General features: G+C 55.9%; 3 protein-coding genes across 10 annotated transcripts in view; 2 read left to right on the forward strand and 1 right to left on the reverse strand.

Moving 5' to 3' along the window:
- The window catches only part of SH2D3C (SH2 domain containing 3C), a 29,156-nt gene extending 19,662 nt beyond the window's left edge, over positions 1 to 9,494 (forward strand). For all 3 annotated transcript variants that reach the window (XM_025888086.2, XM_025888087.2, XM_025888088.2), the window contains 9 exons: positions 189 to 317; positions 1,373 to 1,827; positions 3,083 to 3,207; positions 4,195 to 4,730; positions 5,649 to 5,764; positions 6,312 to 6,483; positions 7,258 to 7,369; positions 7,763 to 7,969; positions 8,887 to 9,494. In XM_025888086.2, coding sequence (XP_025743871.1) covers positions 189 to 317; positions 1,373 to 1,827; positions 3,083 to 3,207; positions 4,195 to 4,730; positions 5,649 to 5,764; positions 6,312 to 6,483; positions 7,258 to 7,369; positions 7,763 to 7,969; positions 8,887 to 9,062 — 2,028 coding nt within the window. In that variant the 3' untranslated portion in view covers positions 9,063 to 9,494. The remainder of the gene's footprint in view (positions 1 to 188; positions 318 to 1,372; positions 1,828 to 3,082; positions 3,208 to 4,194; positions 4,731 to 5,648; positions 5,765 to 6,311; positions 6,484 to 7,257; positions 7,370 to 7,762; positions 7,970 to 8,886) is intronic.
- Positions 9,495 to 10,074: 580 nt separating this feature from the next.
- Positions 10,075 to 14,801, forward strand: TOR2A (torsin family 2 member A). 4 transcript variants are annotated; one of them, XM_025888095.2, is made up of 5 exons: positions 10,077 to 11,144; positions 11,765 to 12,030; positions 12,685 to 12,860; positions 13,536 to 13,663; positions 13,801 to 14,660. In XM_025888095.2, the coding sequence occupies exons 1-5, from the start codon at positions 10,994 to 10,996 to the stop codon at positions 14,118 to 14,120; spliced, it is 1,041 nt and encodes a 346-aa protein (XP_025743880.1). In that variant the 5' UTR covers positions 10,077 to 10,993; the 3' UTR covers positions 14,121 to 14,660. The 4 variants fall into 4 exon arrangements, with proteins under 4 accessions (XP_073761820.1, XP_073761821.1, XP_025743880.1 ...); XM_025888096.2 differs by having other exon boundaries at positions 10,081 to 11,144; positions 13,876 to 14,649; XM_073905719.1 differs by lacking the exon at positions 12,685 to 12,860 and having other exon boundaries at positions 10,075 to 11,144; positions 13,801 to 14,801.
- TTC16 (tetratricopeptide repeat domain 16) overlaps positions 14,571 to 15,455 on the reverse strand; it is a 12,934-nt gene continuing 12,049 nt past the window's right edge. For 2 of the 3 annotated variants that reach the window (XM_073905716.1, XM_073905715.1), the window contains exon 13: positions 15,123 to 15,455. This exon is cut by the window's right edge and continues 468 nt beyond it. In XM_073905716.1, coding sequence (XP_073761817.1) covers positions 15,262 to 15,455 — 194 coding nt within the window. In that variant the 3' untranslated portion in view covers positions 15,123 to 15,261. The other variant, XM_025888091.2, reaches the window with a different exon arrangement.

Raw genomic sequence — 15,455 nt, forward strand, 5'->3', positions numbered from 1 at the left:
CACAGTAGGACTGAGATTTCCTTACTCCTGCTAGGATGGGGACTCAAGGGTGAGGACCTCTCTGGCACCTGTGCCTGAGTTTTCCCAGGGTCCCGGGATGGAAGGAGCTCACCTGGAGTAGGGAGGGGTTGGAGGAGAAGAAAGAGGGCTTCAGACCAGATGCCAACTCTTTGCTGTCTCCTGCCCAGTTCTCCAAGGAGAAGTACATCCTGGACTCTTCCCCTGAGAAACTGCACAAGGAGTTGGAGGAGGAACTCAAACTCAGCAGCACAGATCTCCGCAGCCATGCCTGGTACCACGGCCGCATCCCCCGTGAGGTGAGTGGGCCTTAGGCGGGACCTCAGCCCTAGACGCCCAGAGAGGCTCTGACCTGCTGCTTGGTGGATTCAGTCCGAGAGGACTGCAGTGAGGTCTAACTCTGTCATTTACTGACTCTGTGACCTTGCACAAGTCACTTCACCTCTCTGAGCCTCGGTTTCTTCTTCTATGAGATGGATGGTAATGATAGTACCTGCCTTAAAGGGTTATTGTGAGAATAAATGAAACAATGCACATAAAGCGCTTAACTTGATGTCTGACATGTGGTGGGCTCAGTGTTATTATTAGGGTTGTTATTGCTATTATTATTATCATTATTTTTAACTGTTGTTTTTTTTTCATGGGTCTATACATTAGCCTCTTATGTGTTTGGTTAGTGAGTGTCAGGGCCTAGGATTCTCAGTTTTGGCAAAGTTGAGTTTCTGTGCTGAGGCCCAGATGGGCTGATAGTCACCTGTTCTCTCTTTCATTCATGCCATGGATCTTTGTCAAGCACCATGAATGCAGAGAGAAAATGGGTGGTGGCTTCCCCTGAGGGCTGATAGTCCAGTCAGAGCCCAGTGGAAGAAGTGCAGGAATGGAGCATCCAGCAGGGAATGCGGGCTGGCCCTGAGGAGGGGGAACTGAGGACAGAGGCCAGTGAGAGATGGACAGGAGTTCACCAAGTGGTCAGGGTGGGAAGGATGTCCAGGAAGAGAGGGCAGCCTGAGAGTACAAAGGCCCAGAGAGCTCAGAGAGCACTGGGTGCTTGGAGGAATGAGGATTGGGAATGCACCCTGAGAAGGAGCAGGTCTGAGACCTGAGTTTTAGGTCATGGCGACCCCCAGCTCCCCCAGGCTCTGTGTCCCTGTGACTTACGTTCCAGGGTGTCATGTCCTCCCATTCCCGAGCCTCTGTACACCAGACCCAGGGCCCGTGGCTGAGTTGCCCACTCTGAATCTGGGTCACTGCATCCTCCTTCCTAAGCTATAGATATCTCTGTTCCCCGTGTCCCCCAGATCCTGGGTCTGACCCTGCCCGGGCCCTGCTCCAGCCTGATCACTGCCTCCTGCAGGTATCAGAGACCCTGGTGCAGCGCAACGGCGACTTCCTCATCCGGGACTCTCTCACCAGCCTGGGTGACTATGTGCTCACCTGCCGCTGGCACAACCAGGCCTTGCACTTCAAAATCAACAAGGTGGTGGTGAAGGCTGGGGAGAGCTACACCCACATCCAGTACCTGTTCGAGCAGGAGAGCTTCGACCACGTGCCCGCCCTTGTGCGGTACCATGTGGGCAGCCGCAAGGCCGTGTCAGAGCAGAGCGGGGCCATCATCTACTGCCCTGTCAACCGCACATTCCCACTGCGCTACCTGGAGGCTTGCTATGGCCTGGGCCAGGGCAGCGGCAAGGCTGCCGGCCCCGCCAGCCCCTCGGGCCCCAAGGGCAGTCACATGAAGCGGCGCAGCGTCACCATGACCGATGGGCTCACCGCCGACAAGGTCACCCGCAGCGATGGCTGCCCCACCAGGTAAGGAAGGACCCCACGCTAGGCCTCGGTCTCCCCGTTTGGCAAGTGGGGGTATCCGTCATCAGAGTGCTGGTGAGGAGTGGGAGGCCCAGGCACTCTGAACTGGGTGGAATAACTGTCCTGGAGCCTCGGTGTGCAGTGAGGAAGAGATGGACACGGGGCTGAGTGCCGGGTTTGCAGGCAGGTGATAGCCTCAGCTCAGCTACGACTTGCTGAGCTCCCTGGGCCCTGCCGCGCTCCTCTCATGACCGTGTACCTGCCCATAAAGCACCCTCCCTCAGATAGCCGCCCCCAGCCTAGGGGACCCGTGGGTGCTGCCCTGTCCCTGCAGCCGCTGCTCCCCCTCCCCACCCACCTAGCGAGGTCAAGGCAGGCATCAGAGCAGAGGGCTTTGCAATATGCAAACCGCTGCACAGGGGATGGGACGTTCCCAGCCACACTTTGATGACCCCCAGTTGCCTCTGGCCCTGGGTGGGACAAGGCCAGGACAAGCCGCAGAAGGGACTCATTTCTGAGGCCCTAGTGTGCACCCGGCCCTGTGCGGAGGGCTGTCTGCGCCCAAGCTCATCAACTCCCATGTCCTCCTGGGAAGTGACTCCTGGGCACACCCCCACTTTACAGATGAGGGGATAGGTTGGTTGAGAGAGGGGAAGCCACTTGCTGGAGGGTGGGAGGACCGAGATTCAAACCCAGGTCTGCAATTCCAAAGTCTGTGCCCCTCATTTCTATGGCCTCCCTGGCTGCTTGCAGAGACCCGCCATCCTGTGCCACCAGCACTTGGATAGGTCCCATCTCCCCAGGCCTGGGCTGGGGGGCTGGGTGCTGTCAGCCAAGGAACTGCTGGTTGGATTCTCCGTGGGCAGTAGACACTTTGCCTGTGGTTTAGAATCAGTGCCCATAATGGTGCCAGGATCTGGCATTCTGAGCGTAACGTGGGAGCAGTGAGGAGGTGCCAGTCTGGTGGGCCTGGTTCCCACAGGCTCCCCGTCCTTTCTGCTAGGCCTGCTTCCCAGGCAGTTCTCGAAGTTGGAGGCAAGGTTCTCAGGAAAGAGAGCCTCTGTGCGGGTGGTGGACTGTACAAACACTCCCCTCTCTGGGCTTCAGTCTTACACTTGCCAATTAGTACTACACTCTCCAAGGCTTTCCTGCCTCTGAAGTTCGGTCAATCTAGGACAGAGGCAGAGGTGGGGATCCTAAGGCCCGCCGAGGGCCCTGCCCTCTGGGCTCTCTGCTCATGAACGTATCTGCTCCACAGCACCTCACTGCCCCACCCCCGGGAATCTATCCGCAACTGTGCCCTCAGCATGGACCAGATCCCAGACCTGCACTCGCCCATGTCACCCATCTCCGAGAGTCCCAGCTCCCCTGCCTACAGTACTGGTATGGCCAGCAGAGGGGGAGGGGCGGGTGGGGGAATCTGGTGGCAGTGACCTTGTGTGTGCACATGTGTGCTGTTTGTCTTTGATGACTTCTGTTACAGTGTGTGATTATATGTGTTTCTACCTCTTTACTGAGAGTGATGCCCTGCAAGAATTTCCACTAAAAACCAGCCAGTGGCACCACTGATACTGTCTCCACAGGTTGTCACACATTCTTCCCTAAACACAGGCCCACCAACTTGTCCTAACTACAAACTTGCCTTCGAACCAACTCCCCCGAGTGTAAAAGTCAAAATTCCTTGCCCCAAATGATTTATTGGGCATTCTCTGAACAACATGGCAGAGTGAAGTATCCAGGACTGAGGATTTCAAGCCCAGCTCTCCCACATGCTGGGTAGTGAACTCAGGCAGGGCAGTTGACCCCTCTGACCCTCAGTTTTCTCCTGGTAGAATGAGGATCGTAGAAGTACTTACTTCCCAGGATGTTAGGGTTAAGTGGGCTAAGGTACAAAGAAGGAACTCGCAGGCAGGAAGAGCTCAATATACATCAGCTCTCATTTTGGATGATGGTTTGACTGCTGTTGACCAGAGTATGGCCAGCATGTCGCCAGCTCCTAGCACATGAGTACTCAATAAATCATTGCTAACTCATTGAGAAATAATTCCACACAATGAACTCCAGCAAGTGCTTATTAGCATCCCTGAATCACGGCAAGCTCCTCTATGTAGTTCAGTGGTTCCCCAAGGCTGCAGCAGCCTTAGGGTAGGAGAGAGCAAACTCCTGGGGTCCAGGCAATTTGAGAGTATCCTTGAGGCCTGGTCAGTTTACCCGAGGCTGCTGGGCCTGGCCTGTGTGACTGGAAGGTGGCTGGGTTGAAGGAAGAGGTGGCAGGGAGGTGGGGACATCACCCCTTTGGGAAGAGGGTGGGAGAACTTCACTGGGTGGGGAGCTCTGGTAACTAGTCCTCTCCCTTTCTCTCCCCTGCAGTGACCCGTGTCCACGCCACCCCTGCAGCTCCCTCAGCCACAGCGCTGCCTGCCTCCCCTGTCACCCGCCGCTCCAGTGAACCCCAGCTGTGTCCCGGAAGTGCCCCAAAACCCCCTGCGGAGTTGGACAAGGGCCCTTATGCCAGCCCCTCCCCCACGCTCTGCAAGGCCTCCCCATCACCATCGCTCAGCAGCTACAGTGACCCGGACTCTGGCCATTACTGCCAGCTCCAGCCTCCTGTCCGGGGTAGTCGAGAGTGGGCAGCCGCTGAGGCCTCCAGCCGGCAGGCCAGGAGCTATGGGGAGAGGCTAAAGGAACTGTCAGAGAATGGGACACTTGAGGGGGACCGGGGCAGGGCCTTCATAGCCCCCATTGTGGAAGCCACCTCTTCCTTCAACCCAGCCACCTTCCAGTCACTACTGATCCCCAAGGATAACCGGCCGCTGGAGGTGGGCCTTCTGCGCAAGGTCAAGGAGCTGCTAGCAGAGGTGGATGCCCGGACGCTGGCTCGGCATGTCACCAAGGTTGACTGCCTGGTAGGTGCTGGGTGAGCACTGGGGCGGGGAGAGCACCTCTGTCCTGTGGCTTTGGGACAGGGGTCTGGGTGGTGAGAAGTTGGCCTCTAAATTCCCCAAGTATAGTGAGTGGGCCTGGCTTCTGGCTTCATAGCTGTCCCTCGCTTGCTGTTTGACTCTGGGCTGATCACTTTACATCTCTGGGCCTCCATTTTCTCCTAAAAATGGCAACAACAACAACAACACAAGATATTCTTGCTTCCACCAGTTTGGCACTGGAACTGGGCAGTGCTGAAAGCCAGAGCTCCTTGGGGCACTTTTTGAGCCTGATGGGAGTCAGCCTGGCTGGTTCAGGGAATGTAAAAACCGAGACTACCTGCCCCCCCCAGTGGACAAAATGAACAAAACTCATAACCTAGACTCCTAAATTGTCAACGCCTGGGCCTTTGAATGAATCTTGACTATCTAAGGACCCAGACTCTCTCTGCCCCTCAATTTCTCCTTCTGAAGTTTGGGGGGCACTGATTACTTTATGTGGGGGCCACACTGGCCTCTCAGCTCAGGAAGCAAGAAAAGAGTGCAAAGATACTGCCCCGTGGAGAGTGCTAGGCATGAAGGGAGCAGTTCTGGGTTCTGAGCCCAGTGTGTGACTTTGGACAAGTCCTTTCCCTCCCTGAGCCTCAGGTTTGCCTTCTGGACTAAAGGTGTCCTGGTCATCTTTGGCACATATCAAACACCACTGGGCATTTTCCCATTTATCCCTCATTTCACGGAACTGAGGAGGAAATGAGGTTCATTTGCTCCATGGCAGAGGGTGAGAGCTGAAATTCAAACTCGCCATCCCAGCCAGGCTGCCCTCCTAGATAAAGCTCTCTGACTCCCAGATGGCTTGGGCCAGCCGCGACAGGAAATTAATCAGCCCTCGGGGCGTCCTTGCAGGTTGCTAGGATACTGGGCGTTACCAAGGAGATGCAGACCCTAATGGGAGTCCGCTGGGGCATGGAGCTGCTCACCCTCCCCCATGGCCGGCAGCTACGACTAGACCTTCTGGAAAGGTAAGGCAAGCACCTGCACCCGGGGCCTCGCGGGGAATCCCCCGGGCTACCTCGCTGCCCTTTTGCTGTGGCCGGTTGGCCAATCAGAGTCTCTCAGCCCGGCTCCCATGGGTTCTGGCTACGCCCTCTATCCATTGACGAATCGCAACTGCTCCGTATCAAGCTCCAAGCGATCCTCGTTTCCCCAAAGCCTGAGTCAATCCCCGAATTCATCTTTTGCACCCTCTTGACCAATCACACTCCGCGAGCCTTAGTCCTGCCCATCAGCTCTGGCTACTCTTCTTTCTTAAAACTGTTCCGCCGCGTGAATTCCACTGATCCATCACAAGTCCCTCCCTCAGCCTGGCGCTCAGAAGCCTCTGGCCCCTCCCCTGATTTACACTGACCAATCAGAAGCCCTTAGCCTTGCTTTCCCCTCACTCTGGCCGCGCCCCCTAATCTCATTGACCCTTTCCAACCTGTCACTTTGGGCTCGGCCCTCCGCCCCTCGGCGCCCGACCACAAGCGGTGACAGGACCCCTCCCCTCTGACCTGGCCGCTGTGACAGGTTCCACACCATGTCCATCATGCTGGCCGTGGACATCCTGGGCTGCACGGGCTCCGCGGAGGAGCGGGCCGCGCTTCTGCACAAGACCATCCAGCTGGCGGCTGAACTTCGGGGGACGATGGGCAACATGTTCAGCTTCGCTGCGGTCATGGGCGCCCTGGATATGGCCCAGGTACGGAGGGACGCGTCTCGAGCTGGGCTTCAGGAAGTCGCCGTCTGGAGGGAGCCCTGGGATACGTTCGAATAGGGAAGAACTTGGTGACTTTTAGGCAGCATTGGTGAAAGGGTAACTGTTGAGAACTGAGGTCTCTTAAGTGGTGACCTGCTCCAAGACCAAGTCTTGCCCCTTCTCTGGGACTCCGTTTACCCACCTGAAAAATGAGTGAGGAGCATTATATGAGTTTCAAAAATAAATATAAAATGGCTATAATTTAGCGAGCACTTAATATATGCTAGGTGGTACACTAAGTACTTTATAAGCATTGATTCCTCAGAACAATCTTGTGAAGTGCCTTTATTGTCCCATTTTACTTATGAGAAATTGAGGCACAGCAGTACTTGCATAAGGTCACACAGTCAGAGACTGGAAAAGTCTGTTGCCAAGCCTGACCCTCCTCCACACTCTACACTTGCTCTCCTATGCCTAGTCAATAGTAACAACAGGGTCCCAGAGGCCATGGCTCAACTCCCAGCTCTGCTACCTAATTTTGGAATGACCTTGGGCAAGTCATTGCCCTAGCTGAGCCTTAGTTCCCTCATCTGTAAAATGAGCTCTTGCAAGGCCTCCCAGGAGAATGCGAAGAGCAGCCAGCACTGTCCCTAGTACATGAAAGGTGACCACGATATAATAATTATTATCCCACATCTGGTTGTCCACTCAGCAGGGTGGCTTGTGGCCTGTGCAGGCCCCTTCCCTGGCTGAGCGCTCACAGTCTGCTCTCCCCAGATTGCCCGGCTGGAGCAGACATGGGTGACCCTTCGGCAGCGACACACGGAGGGTGCCATCCTCTACGAGAAGAAGCTCAAGCCATTTCTCAAGAGCCTCAACGAGGGCAAAGGTACCCCCCACACCTTGCTGTGTCACCTTGGACAGGCTCCAGCCCCACTCTGGGTCGGTAAAGACTCTCCCAGTGTGGACAATGACCAGAGCTTGACTGAGGTCTGCGCAGGCTAACCTTGTGCTCACTTTCTGTACCTGACAACCGTGTGAGCCTCGGTCAGGACCAGGCTCAGCCCTCGGGGCTGCGCCGAGGCAGCAGTGGGTTCAGCTGGAGGATTCCAAAAGGAGAGGGGCTAGTCTTGGGAGTCGGGAGCCCTGGGGACTCAGTCAGGGACCTCAGGCAGACCCACCCCCACCTCACCTGTCTGCCGGAAGGGCCTCACCTTCTGCCGGGAGCGCCGTGGATGGTGGGGCCTCCGAGGTCTCTAAGCGCCTGCCTCCCTCCCTGCAGAAGGCCCGCCGCTGAGCAACACCACGTTTCCGCATGTGCTGCCACTCATCACTCTGCTGGAGTGTGACTCAGCCCCGGCAGAGGGCCCTGAGCCCTGGGGCAGCACCGAGCATGGTGTGGAGGTGGTGCTGGCCCACCTGGAGGCTGCCCGCACGGTGGCCCACCATGGAGGCCTGTATCACACCAACGCGGAGGTCAAGCTGCAGGGTGAGTCACGGGTCTCATCTGGGGGGTGAGACGGTCACTGGTCACGCTGGCCGGCCCTCCCTCCACCGGACTTGCTCTCCCATTTCCTCCAAACCTCCATTCGTGTTTCTCCGTTCCTCTGTCCGGCCCCCGCTGCTGACTCCCTTTCCTTATCCCTGTTTTTCACTCGCTTATCAGTTCAACTGTGAGTGGAAAGTACCGGGTAGCAGTGGAGGGACACAGAGGTGATACAAAGAGCACCCCTAGGCTTTCTTTGAGCTTTTGTTTTCTCACCTGTGAAGTGGACGTCCTAACGGGATTACTTTACAATGTTGTTTGCAAAGCACTTGGCCTGGGGCTGAGACACACCTGTCCTCCCTTCAAGGAGCTCCCAGTCTAGGGGAAAGGGAGATGTCCCTCGTGAAAAGAGCAGAGAGGAAGTAGCTTCAAACTATCCAGCTTTTACTGCTTTAGGCATTATTTAAGTCATGAAAGTTCACTGTAGGCAAATTGGAAATTACAGCTGAGCAAAAAGAAAAAACAAAATCACCCACAATCACCCAGAGGCAAATGATGAGAACATCCTGGTGTTTGTCTTTCCTCCTTTTTCTTTTTCAGAGAGAACAACAAAATTTTTTTTTACTTAAAACACTTACTTGCAAAATGTGTATGTTTCTTAGGAAGAAGTTTGAAACTTACAGAAAAATACAAAAAAGAAAAAAAATCCCTCCAAATTGATATTCATATTTTATCTTCAGTAATTTAAATATTGCATGTTGCAAACATGGTTCACTGACAAAGCTTGTTGGAATCCTAGTGGAGCTGGTGGGGGGGAGGCCCTTAGGAACAGGGCCCTGAGGGATATATTTGCTTTGGGCAGGACCCCCAGCCTTCCCAGCTGGATGGTCATCCCCTGACCCCTGTGCCCTGCCTTGCAGGGTTCCAGGCCCGGCCAGAGCTCCTGGAGGTGTTCAGCACTGAGTTCCAGATGCGCCTTCTCTGGGGCAGCCAGGGTGCCAGCAGCAATCAGGCCCGGCGCTATGAGAAGTTTGAAAAGGTCCTCACTGCCCTGTCCCACAAATTGGAACCTGCTGTCCGCTCCAGTGAACTGTGACCCCCGCGGACCCCTCCCCTCTGCAGCTGCGGGCAGCAACAGGGACAGAGGAGCACAGACCTCTCCCCAGAGCACCCCAGAGACACTGTGATCAGCCCGAGAATGTTCTGGGCCCAAACCAGGATCTCCCTTGCACCTCCAGGTCCTGCATGGACCCTGGGCTCCATCCCACCTGTTACGTGCCCACCAAGTCTCCCTTCAGGAAGAACCGGAACCCTGTTCCTCCCTCCAGCTTCTGCTTCTCCCCTTCCTGCTGAGGTGCCCTGTGTTCGAGCCATGGGAGGGTCCTCACGCTTCCTCACTCTTCTCCGGGCATCTGCCCACAACGGACACCAAGGCCTCCACCCGGTTGTAAATATGTCTGTCTGTTCTGTAAATAGATGTACAGAAGCCATGTTCTTTCTTTCATATAATAAACTTTTATGACTCTTTCTTCTGTCTCTCAGGGGGCCCTGGTGGAAAGACCCCTCTTTCAGGTGAAAGGTGGAAAAATTCAACGGTAAATACTTATTTAGCACCTGGGACATTCCAGATTCTACCAGGAGCCACTGTTACAGCCAATACTAAAACCCAGTCCCAGTCCTGGAGGAGCTCACAGACCAGTGTGGGAAAGAAACAGCTAATTCCAACCAGGGGGAGAAATCCTGGCCAGCCCCTACTCCCACCCCGTTTCCTGCTTGGGGGAGCGCAGCAAAGGTTCCCACAAATGCACAACCAAGCATTCCAGATGTTTGGAGTGGAAGGGCTTGTTGAAATTTAGGATTCCAACTCTCCCCCAGAAAATGGAACTGGAGGGAGAAGGGACTCTACTGGGGTCACAGCAGCAGAATGAGGGAGGCTGGAACCTGGGTGTCCTGACCTGGAGTTCTTTCCCTTTTTCAACAGAGGGAACTACTTATTTCTTTTCAGGGTCCCAAAAAGCTTCATGCGTGCATGTGTGTGTGTGCGTGCGTGTGTGTGCGTGCGTGTGTGTGTGTGCGCGCGCGCGTGCGCAGGGTGGGTGGGTCAGGGAATCTCTAAGAGGGGCCATGAAAGGAGTTCTCTTGATTCCATGGGTAGGAGAAGTAGGCAATGTGGATAAACACGATTCCCGTCCAGGCTGGAGGCCTGGGGAGCCTGTTCACTGAATATGAAACGTCTTGGGTCCTTTGCCTTCTGAATCCTTTGACCAAGAGAGGCTGGATAACAGTGCATTAGATCTTTGGCAGCAGCTTGACTTGGGTTCAGTTCTATTATTTACGAGCCTTGGACAGAGGCTTAACCCCTTGGATCCCAATTTCCTCCTCCATAAAATAAGGACAATAACAAAATCGATTCCTTAGGATTGATGTTAAAGCACTTAGGGCAGAGTAGCTGCTAGGTAGGGGACTGCCATGTTTCATACATAATGGATTACCAATAATCATTTATTGATCACTTTCCGAGTCAAAACACTTTATGTTCCTGTATCTCATTGAAACATCACCGTTTCTCTGTATGGCAGGTGCTGTTATCATAAGACGTATAAGGCACCTAACACTAATGGCACCTAGTAAGTGCTCACCAAAAGCCCTATTACTGAGCGCTCTTTTGTCATATAAAAACAGAGCTTGGAAAAGGAGCTTTGCAAGGCTTAAGGTGCCGCTCAAGTTTTTGCTACAGTTGTTACGTCACCCTTTGTGGTCATAATCCTTTATTATTCTTTCGGCGCTATTATGGTCTCCTAGTTACCGTGGCCACGGAAACGCGGCCCGCCGTCCTGGATTGGGACGGTTCGCGGGCTCCCCCTAGAGGCTACCTTCCGGTCCTGCTGCGGGACGACGGCTCGGGCCTTTCCGGGGGGAGCCGGGAGTTGTAGGCTACGGAAGGTGGCTGCCGCCCAGAGAGGCACGCCGGGAATTGTGGTCCCAGGGAGGGGCGGCTGGCCCAGACCCGGCTCCCGTCTCACCCGCATGGCGGCTGCGACTCGCGGCTGCCGGCCCTGGGGCTCGCTCCTCGGGTTGCTAGGGCTGGTCTCGGCCGCGGCCGCCGCCTGGGACCTGACTTCGCTGCATTGCCACTTCGGCACCTTCTGCGAATGTGACTTCCAGCCCGACTTTCAGGGTGAGGAGCTGCAGGAGCCCGGAGTGCAAGGGCCCGCGGACCGGGGAGCCCTCGGACTCTGGGGTTGCCCCCGGGCCACACCTGGAGGGTAGAACCGAGGCGCGGGACCCGCAGACTTTCGGGTGGCCCGGGCCGCAAGTGGGCCCGGCGTTGAGGGACTTGAGAGTCTTGAGCACTGGACTTGGGGCAAGGGTTTGGGGAAGCATGTTTGGGGGTCCAGGCAGAGCCCTGCCAGGATGGAGAGAGGCATTTGACAGCAGGGCCTTGGGGGGAGGATTGGGCCTCCACAGTGGACCTGGCCATCAGGGGAGAAGCCTGCCTTGGGAATGGGCAGGAATGGGCAGGAAGTCTTGGGCCAAACCTGTTGACAGCTCACAGCCACTTAGAGCTGAGCGCAATGCAGAGGGCCAGCTGGTGGGGGCGCTGCCGAGCAAGTCAGGTCTGAGGGTGGCTGCCGCGCTGCCGGAGTCCCCCAGGGCCCCACTCCCTTTCCAAACACAGTTTGTAAAACTGCCCGAGACACAGGGATCCCTAGACCAGGTTCCAGACATGACTTCCCCTCCCCCTTCTGTGGCAAGTGTGTGTCTTCAGCTCTGATACTGTCCTCCTTGTGGCCCTAGGTCTGGAGTGTGACCTGGCTCAGCACCTGGCCGGCCAGCACTTGGCCAAGGCATTGGTGGTGAAGGCACTGAAGGCCTTCGTGCAGGACCCAGCCCCCACCAAGCCACTGGTCCTCTCCCTGCATGGCTGGACAGGCACTGGCAAGTCCTACGTTAGCTCCCTTCTGGCGCACTATCTCTTCCGGGGTGGCCTCCGCAGCCCCCACGTTCACCACTTTTCCCCCATCATCCACTTCCCCCATGCCAGCCACATGGAGCGCTACAAGGTAGGCTGGTGGCATCCTGGACCACCATTCACCTGCATGTTGGGGTGCCAGACCCTAGGGAATGAATGAGTCCTGAGTCCTGGGGTGGGGGGGTGTTACTCGCTCCAGGCCACACAGCCAGTTGGAGCCTCAGCCCTCAGGACCCATCATGAACAGAGCTCGAGATGGACAAGGGACATGGGATTGTATAGTTGCAGGTATTATGTATTGAGCACTTACCTTTGCCAGTCTGCGTTATCTTGTTTATCTTCTTTTTGTAAAGCATGGTCCCAATTTGAGGCTTGGAATAAGCATTTAATAAATAGTAGCTCTTACTACTATCGTTGTTGTCGATTGCAGGGTCCTTTCTAGGCTGGTCTGTTTCAGCTGTCAACATTATTGAGAAGGTTCAGGGAGCAGAAGGGAACCTTCCTCTTTTGTGGAAAGTAGGGGCTATCAAAGAAGGAGTCTTGAACAAGGCAGATATGAGGCCTGGGTTTGAGTCTCTGTGCGCTTGCTGACTTGCTGTGTGTGTGAGCTTGAACAAGTCTCTGACCCCTTGGGACCACAGTTTTGTCACCAGCCCCATGAAAGGATTAGTTCTTGCCTTCAGAAGAAGTCTGATGTGAGAGGAGTATCTCCAGGTGCCTTCAAACTCCTGCCTCTCCCCCGCAGAAAGATCTTAAGAGCTGGGTCCAGGGAAACCTCACAGCCTGCAGCCGCTCCCTCTTCCTCTTTGACGAGATGGACAAGCTGGCCCCAGGCCTGATAGAGGTCCTGCTACCTTTCCTGGGCTCCTCCTGGGTTGTGTTTGGGACCAACTATCGCAAAGCCATCTTCATCTTCATCAGGTGGGCCCATCTTTGCAGCAGCATGGTGCAGGGACATTTGTCCAAGGTCTCAGCTATCCAGTCTTGGCCTGTGCTCCCACACCAGAGTACCTTTCCCCCCGGGGCCCAGTTGGGTTTTCCCAAAGCCCCTCACACTGGCTGTGACACTGTTATTCAAATTTTGACATTCTCAAAGCCCATTCTGGGCTCAGTCTTTGGGATCCTCACTGTTTCTTTGTGGAAGGATTTTTCCCTCTTTTGGGGCCAGGAGGACACGGACCTGGAAGATAGGACTAGAATTCTAGTCCCACCTCTAAGAGTTCTAGCTGTGTTTTCTTGGGCAAATCACTTCACCTCTCTGAACTCCCATCTCCTCTTCTGCACAGGAGGGCCAATATTAATGCCCCACTGCCCTCCTAGAGGCTCGGGGAGGGAAAGTCAGTTAAGGGACCCAAAAGTGTTTTGTAAACTTTAAAGTGCATGGCACATATAAGTGAATTTCCAGGCATCATGGTTGGAGACACAGGCTCTGGAGAGGGGAAGTAGTTCCTATTGTGTATTTTCAGTGGGCTTGGCTCCTGCTGGTACTGAGCTGGGTGCCCAGGCTCAGGTTGTATTGGGTGGCACATGGGAAGCAAGGGCCAAATCCCGCCCCCCCACGTTCTGAGCCGTGGCCCGCTTTCCCCATGGTTTCAGCAACACTGGTGGCGAGCAGATCAACCAGGTGGCCCTGGAGGCGTGGCGTGGCCGCCGGGACCGGGAGGAGATCCGCCTGCAGGAGCTGGAGCCCGTCATCTCCCAGGCTGTGCTGGACAACCCACACCGTGAGTTCAGCTTGGGAGGCCTCCCCGCCCCGGGGTAACGTCAGCAGGCCGAGGCTTCACACCCACATCCACTGGGCTGGGCCAGGTTCTCCCAGGGTCTGATGCGCGGCCCACTGACCCGGTATTTCTCAGCCCAGGCTTTGGCGCTCCTGGCTGTCATGCAACCTCCCTGAGCCCACCACAGACCCTTCCCACATTGCCCCTTCCTGCAGATGGCTTCTGGCGCTCAGGCATCATGGAAGAGCGTCTCCTAGACGTCCTGGTGCCCTTCCTACCACTGCAGCGGCACCACGTGCGGCACTGCGTGCTCAACGAGCTGGCCCAGCTGGGCCTGGAGCCAAGGGAGGAGGTCCTCCAGGCCGTGCTGGAGAGCACCACCTTCTTCCCTGAGGAAGAACAGCTCTTTTCCTCCAACGGCTGCAAGACTGTGGCCTCCAGAATTGCCTTTGTCCTCTGACTCTCCAGATGGCGTCCTTGCTCTCTTCTCCCTGGCCAGGCTGTGCAGGAAAGCCCTGGGGCCCCTGCACTCCTGGAGAGTGAGACCCAGAGCCCAAAGTGAAGATGAGGAGGCATGCTGGCTAGGCCATGGGACAGAGGGCCCTGGCCTCTTCACTGGTCTGAGGGTCTCTTGGCCTTTGCTTCCTTCCCTGGAGAAACCACTGGTGACCCCAGAACTTCAGTGAGCCTTGCCGTTGCCCTCCAGCCTAAGCCTTCTTAAAATGTGAATTGTAACTCAGGGACTGTGGCTCATGGCTGCTCTCTCCCTCTTCGGATGGTTACTCTTGGCCCCTTGCTCTGGCACCATACTCTGAAGCCTCCATTGCACACCCTGTGTCCCAGTACTGTAAGGCCAGGCTGAGACTTCTCAGTCTTCATGAACAGAGGGACTCAAGCTGCCACTTGGGCCTGGTTTTTAAAGTCTTTAATATTATAAGAGAACAAATACAATAAACTTAGCCATGGGACCAGAAGAATGTTGGCTGAGGTATCTAACTGCTCTGGAAGGAGGCTATTTTGCTGGGGGCCAGTGAGTGTGTGTGGGGGTTAGAATCTTCCATACCCAGCAAGAAGCGAGGGGGCTGAATGGCCCCTTCAGGGAGCAGTGTAACTGCTGGGCCAGCCTTGATTTTTCTGGGGTTCTGGTCAGGCCCTGGGTGGTCTGGGGTTTTCTGAGATTTGGGCTCAGTCCCTAGGTGACCTCAGTCTTGCTGGAACCGGGGCTTGTGTTCTGGCTCCAGCTCTGGGCAGCCATGGTCTTGCTGGATCTTTGGCATTGGTCCCGAGTGGCCTCAGTGTTGCTGGGGCTCCAACTAGAATCATAGAAATCCTTGGTCTTGCTAGAACTTCGGATCAGTCCCCCGCTCCGACCATGGGTGGCAGCCTTACTGGGTCCCCAACTCCGGCCATGGGCAGCCTTGATCTTTCTAAGCCTCTTCCTTGGGCCCTGAGTGGCCTTGGCCTTGTTAGGCTTTTGTCTTGTGCCTTGGGTAGCCTCAGTCTGGCTGGGCCTCCAGCTCTGGCCCTGGGTGGCCTCAGTCTGGCTGGAACTCTGGCTCTGGCCCTGGGCAGCCTCCATCTTGCTGGGCCTCCGGCACTGGCTATGGGTGGCTTCCATCCTGCTGGAGCTCCAGCTCTGGCCCTGGGCAGCCTTTGTCCTGCTGGGCCTCCGGCTCTGGTCCTGGGCGGCCTCCTCCTTGCTGGGCTTCTGGCTCTGGCCCTGGGTGACTTTGGTCCTGCTGAGGCTCTGGCTCTGGCCCTGGGTGGCTTTGGTCCTGCTGGGGCTCTGGCTCTG

Source organism: Callorhinus ursinus, unplaced genomic scaffold (assembly GCF_003265705.2).
Source record: "Callorhinus ursinus isolate GAN/ISIS: 27379988/994484 unplaced genomic scaffold, GSC_fseal_2.0 scaffold24, whole genome shotgun sequence".
Taxonomy (NCBI): Eukaryota; Metazoa; Chordata; class Mammalia; order Carnivora; family Otariidae; genus Callorhinus; species Callorhinus ursinus.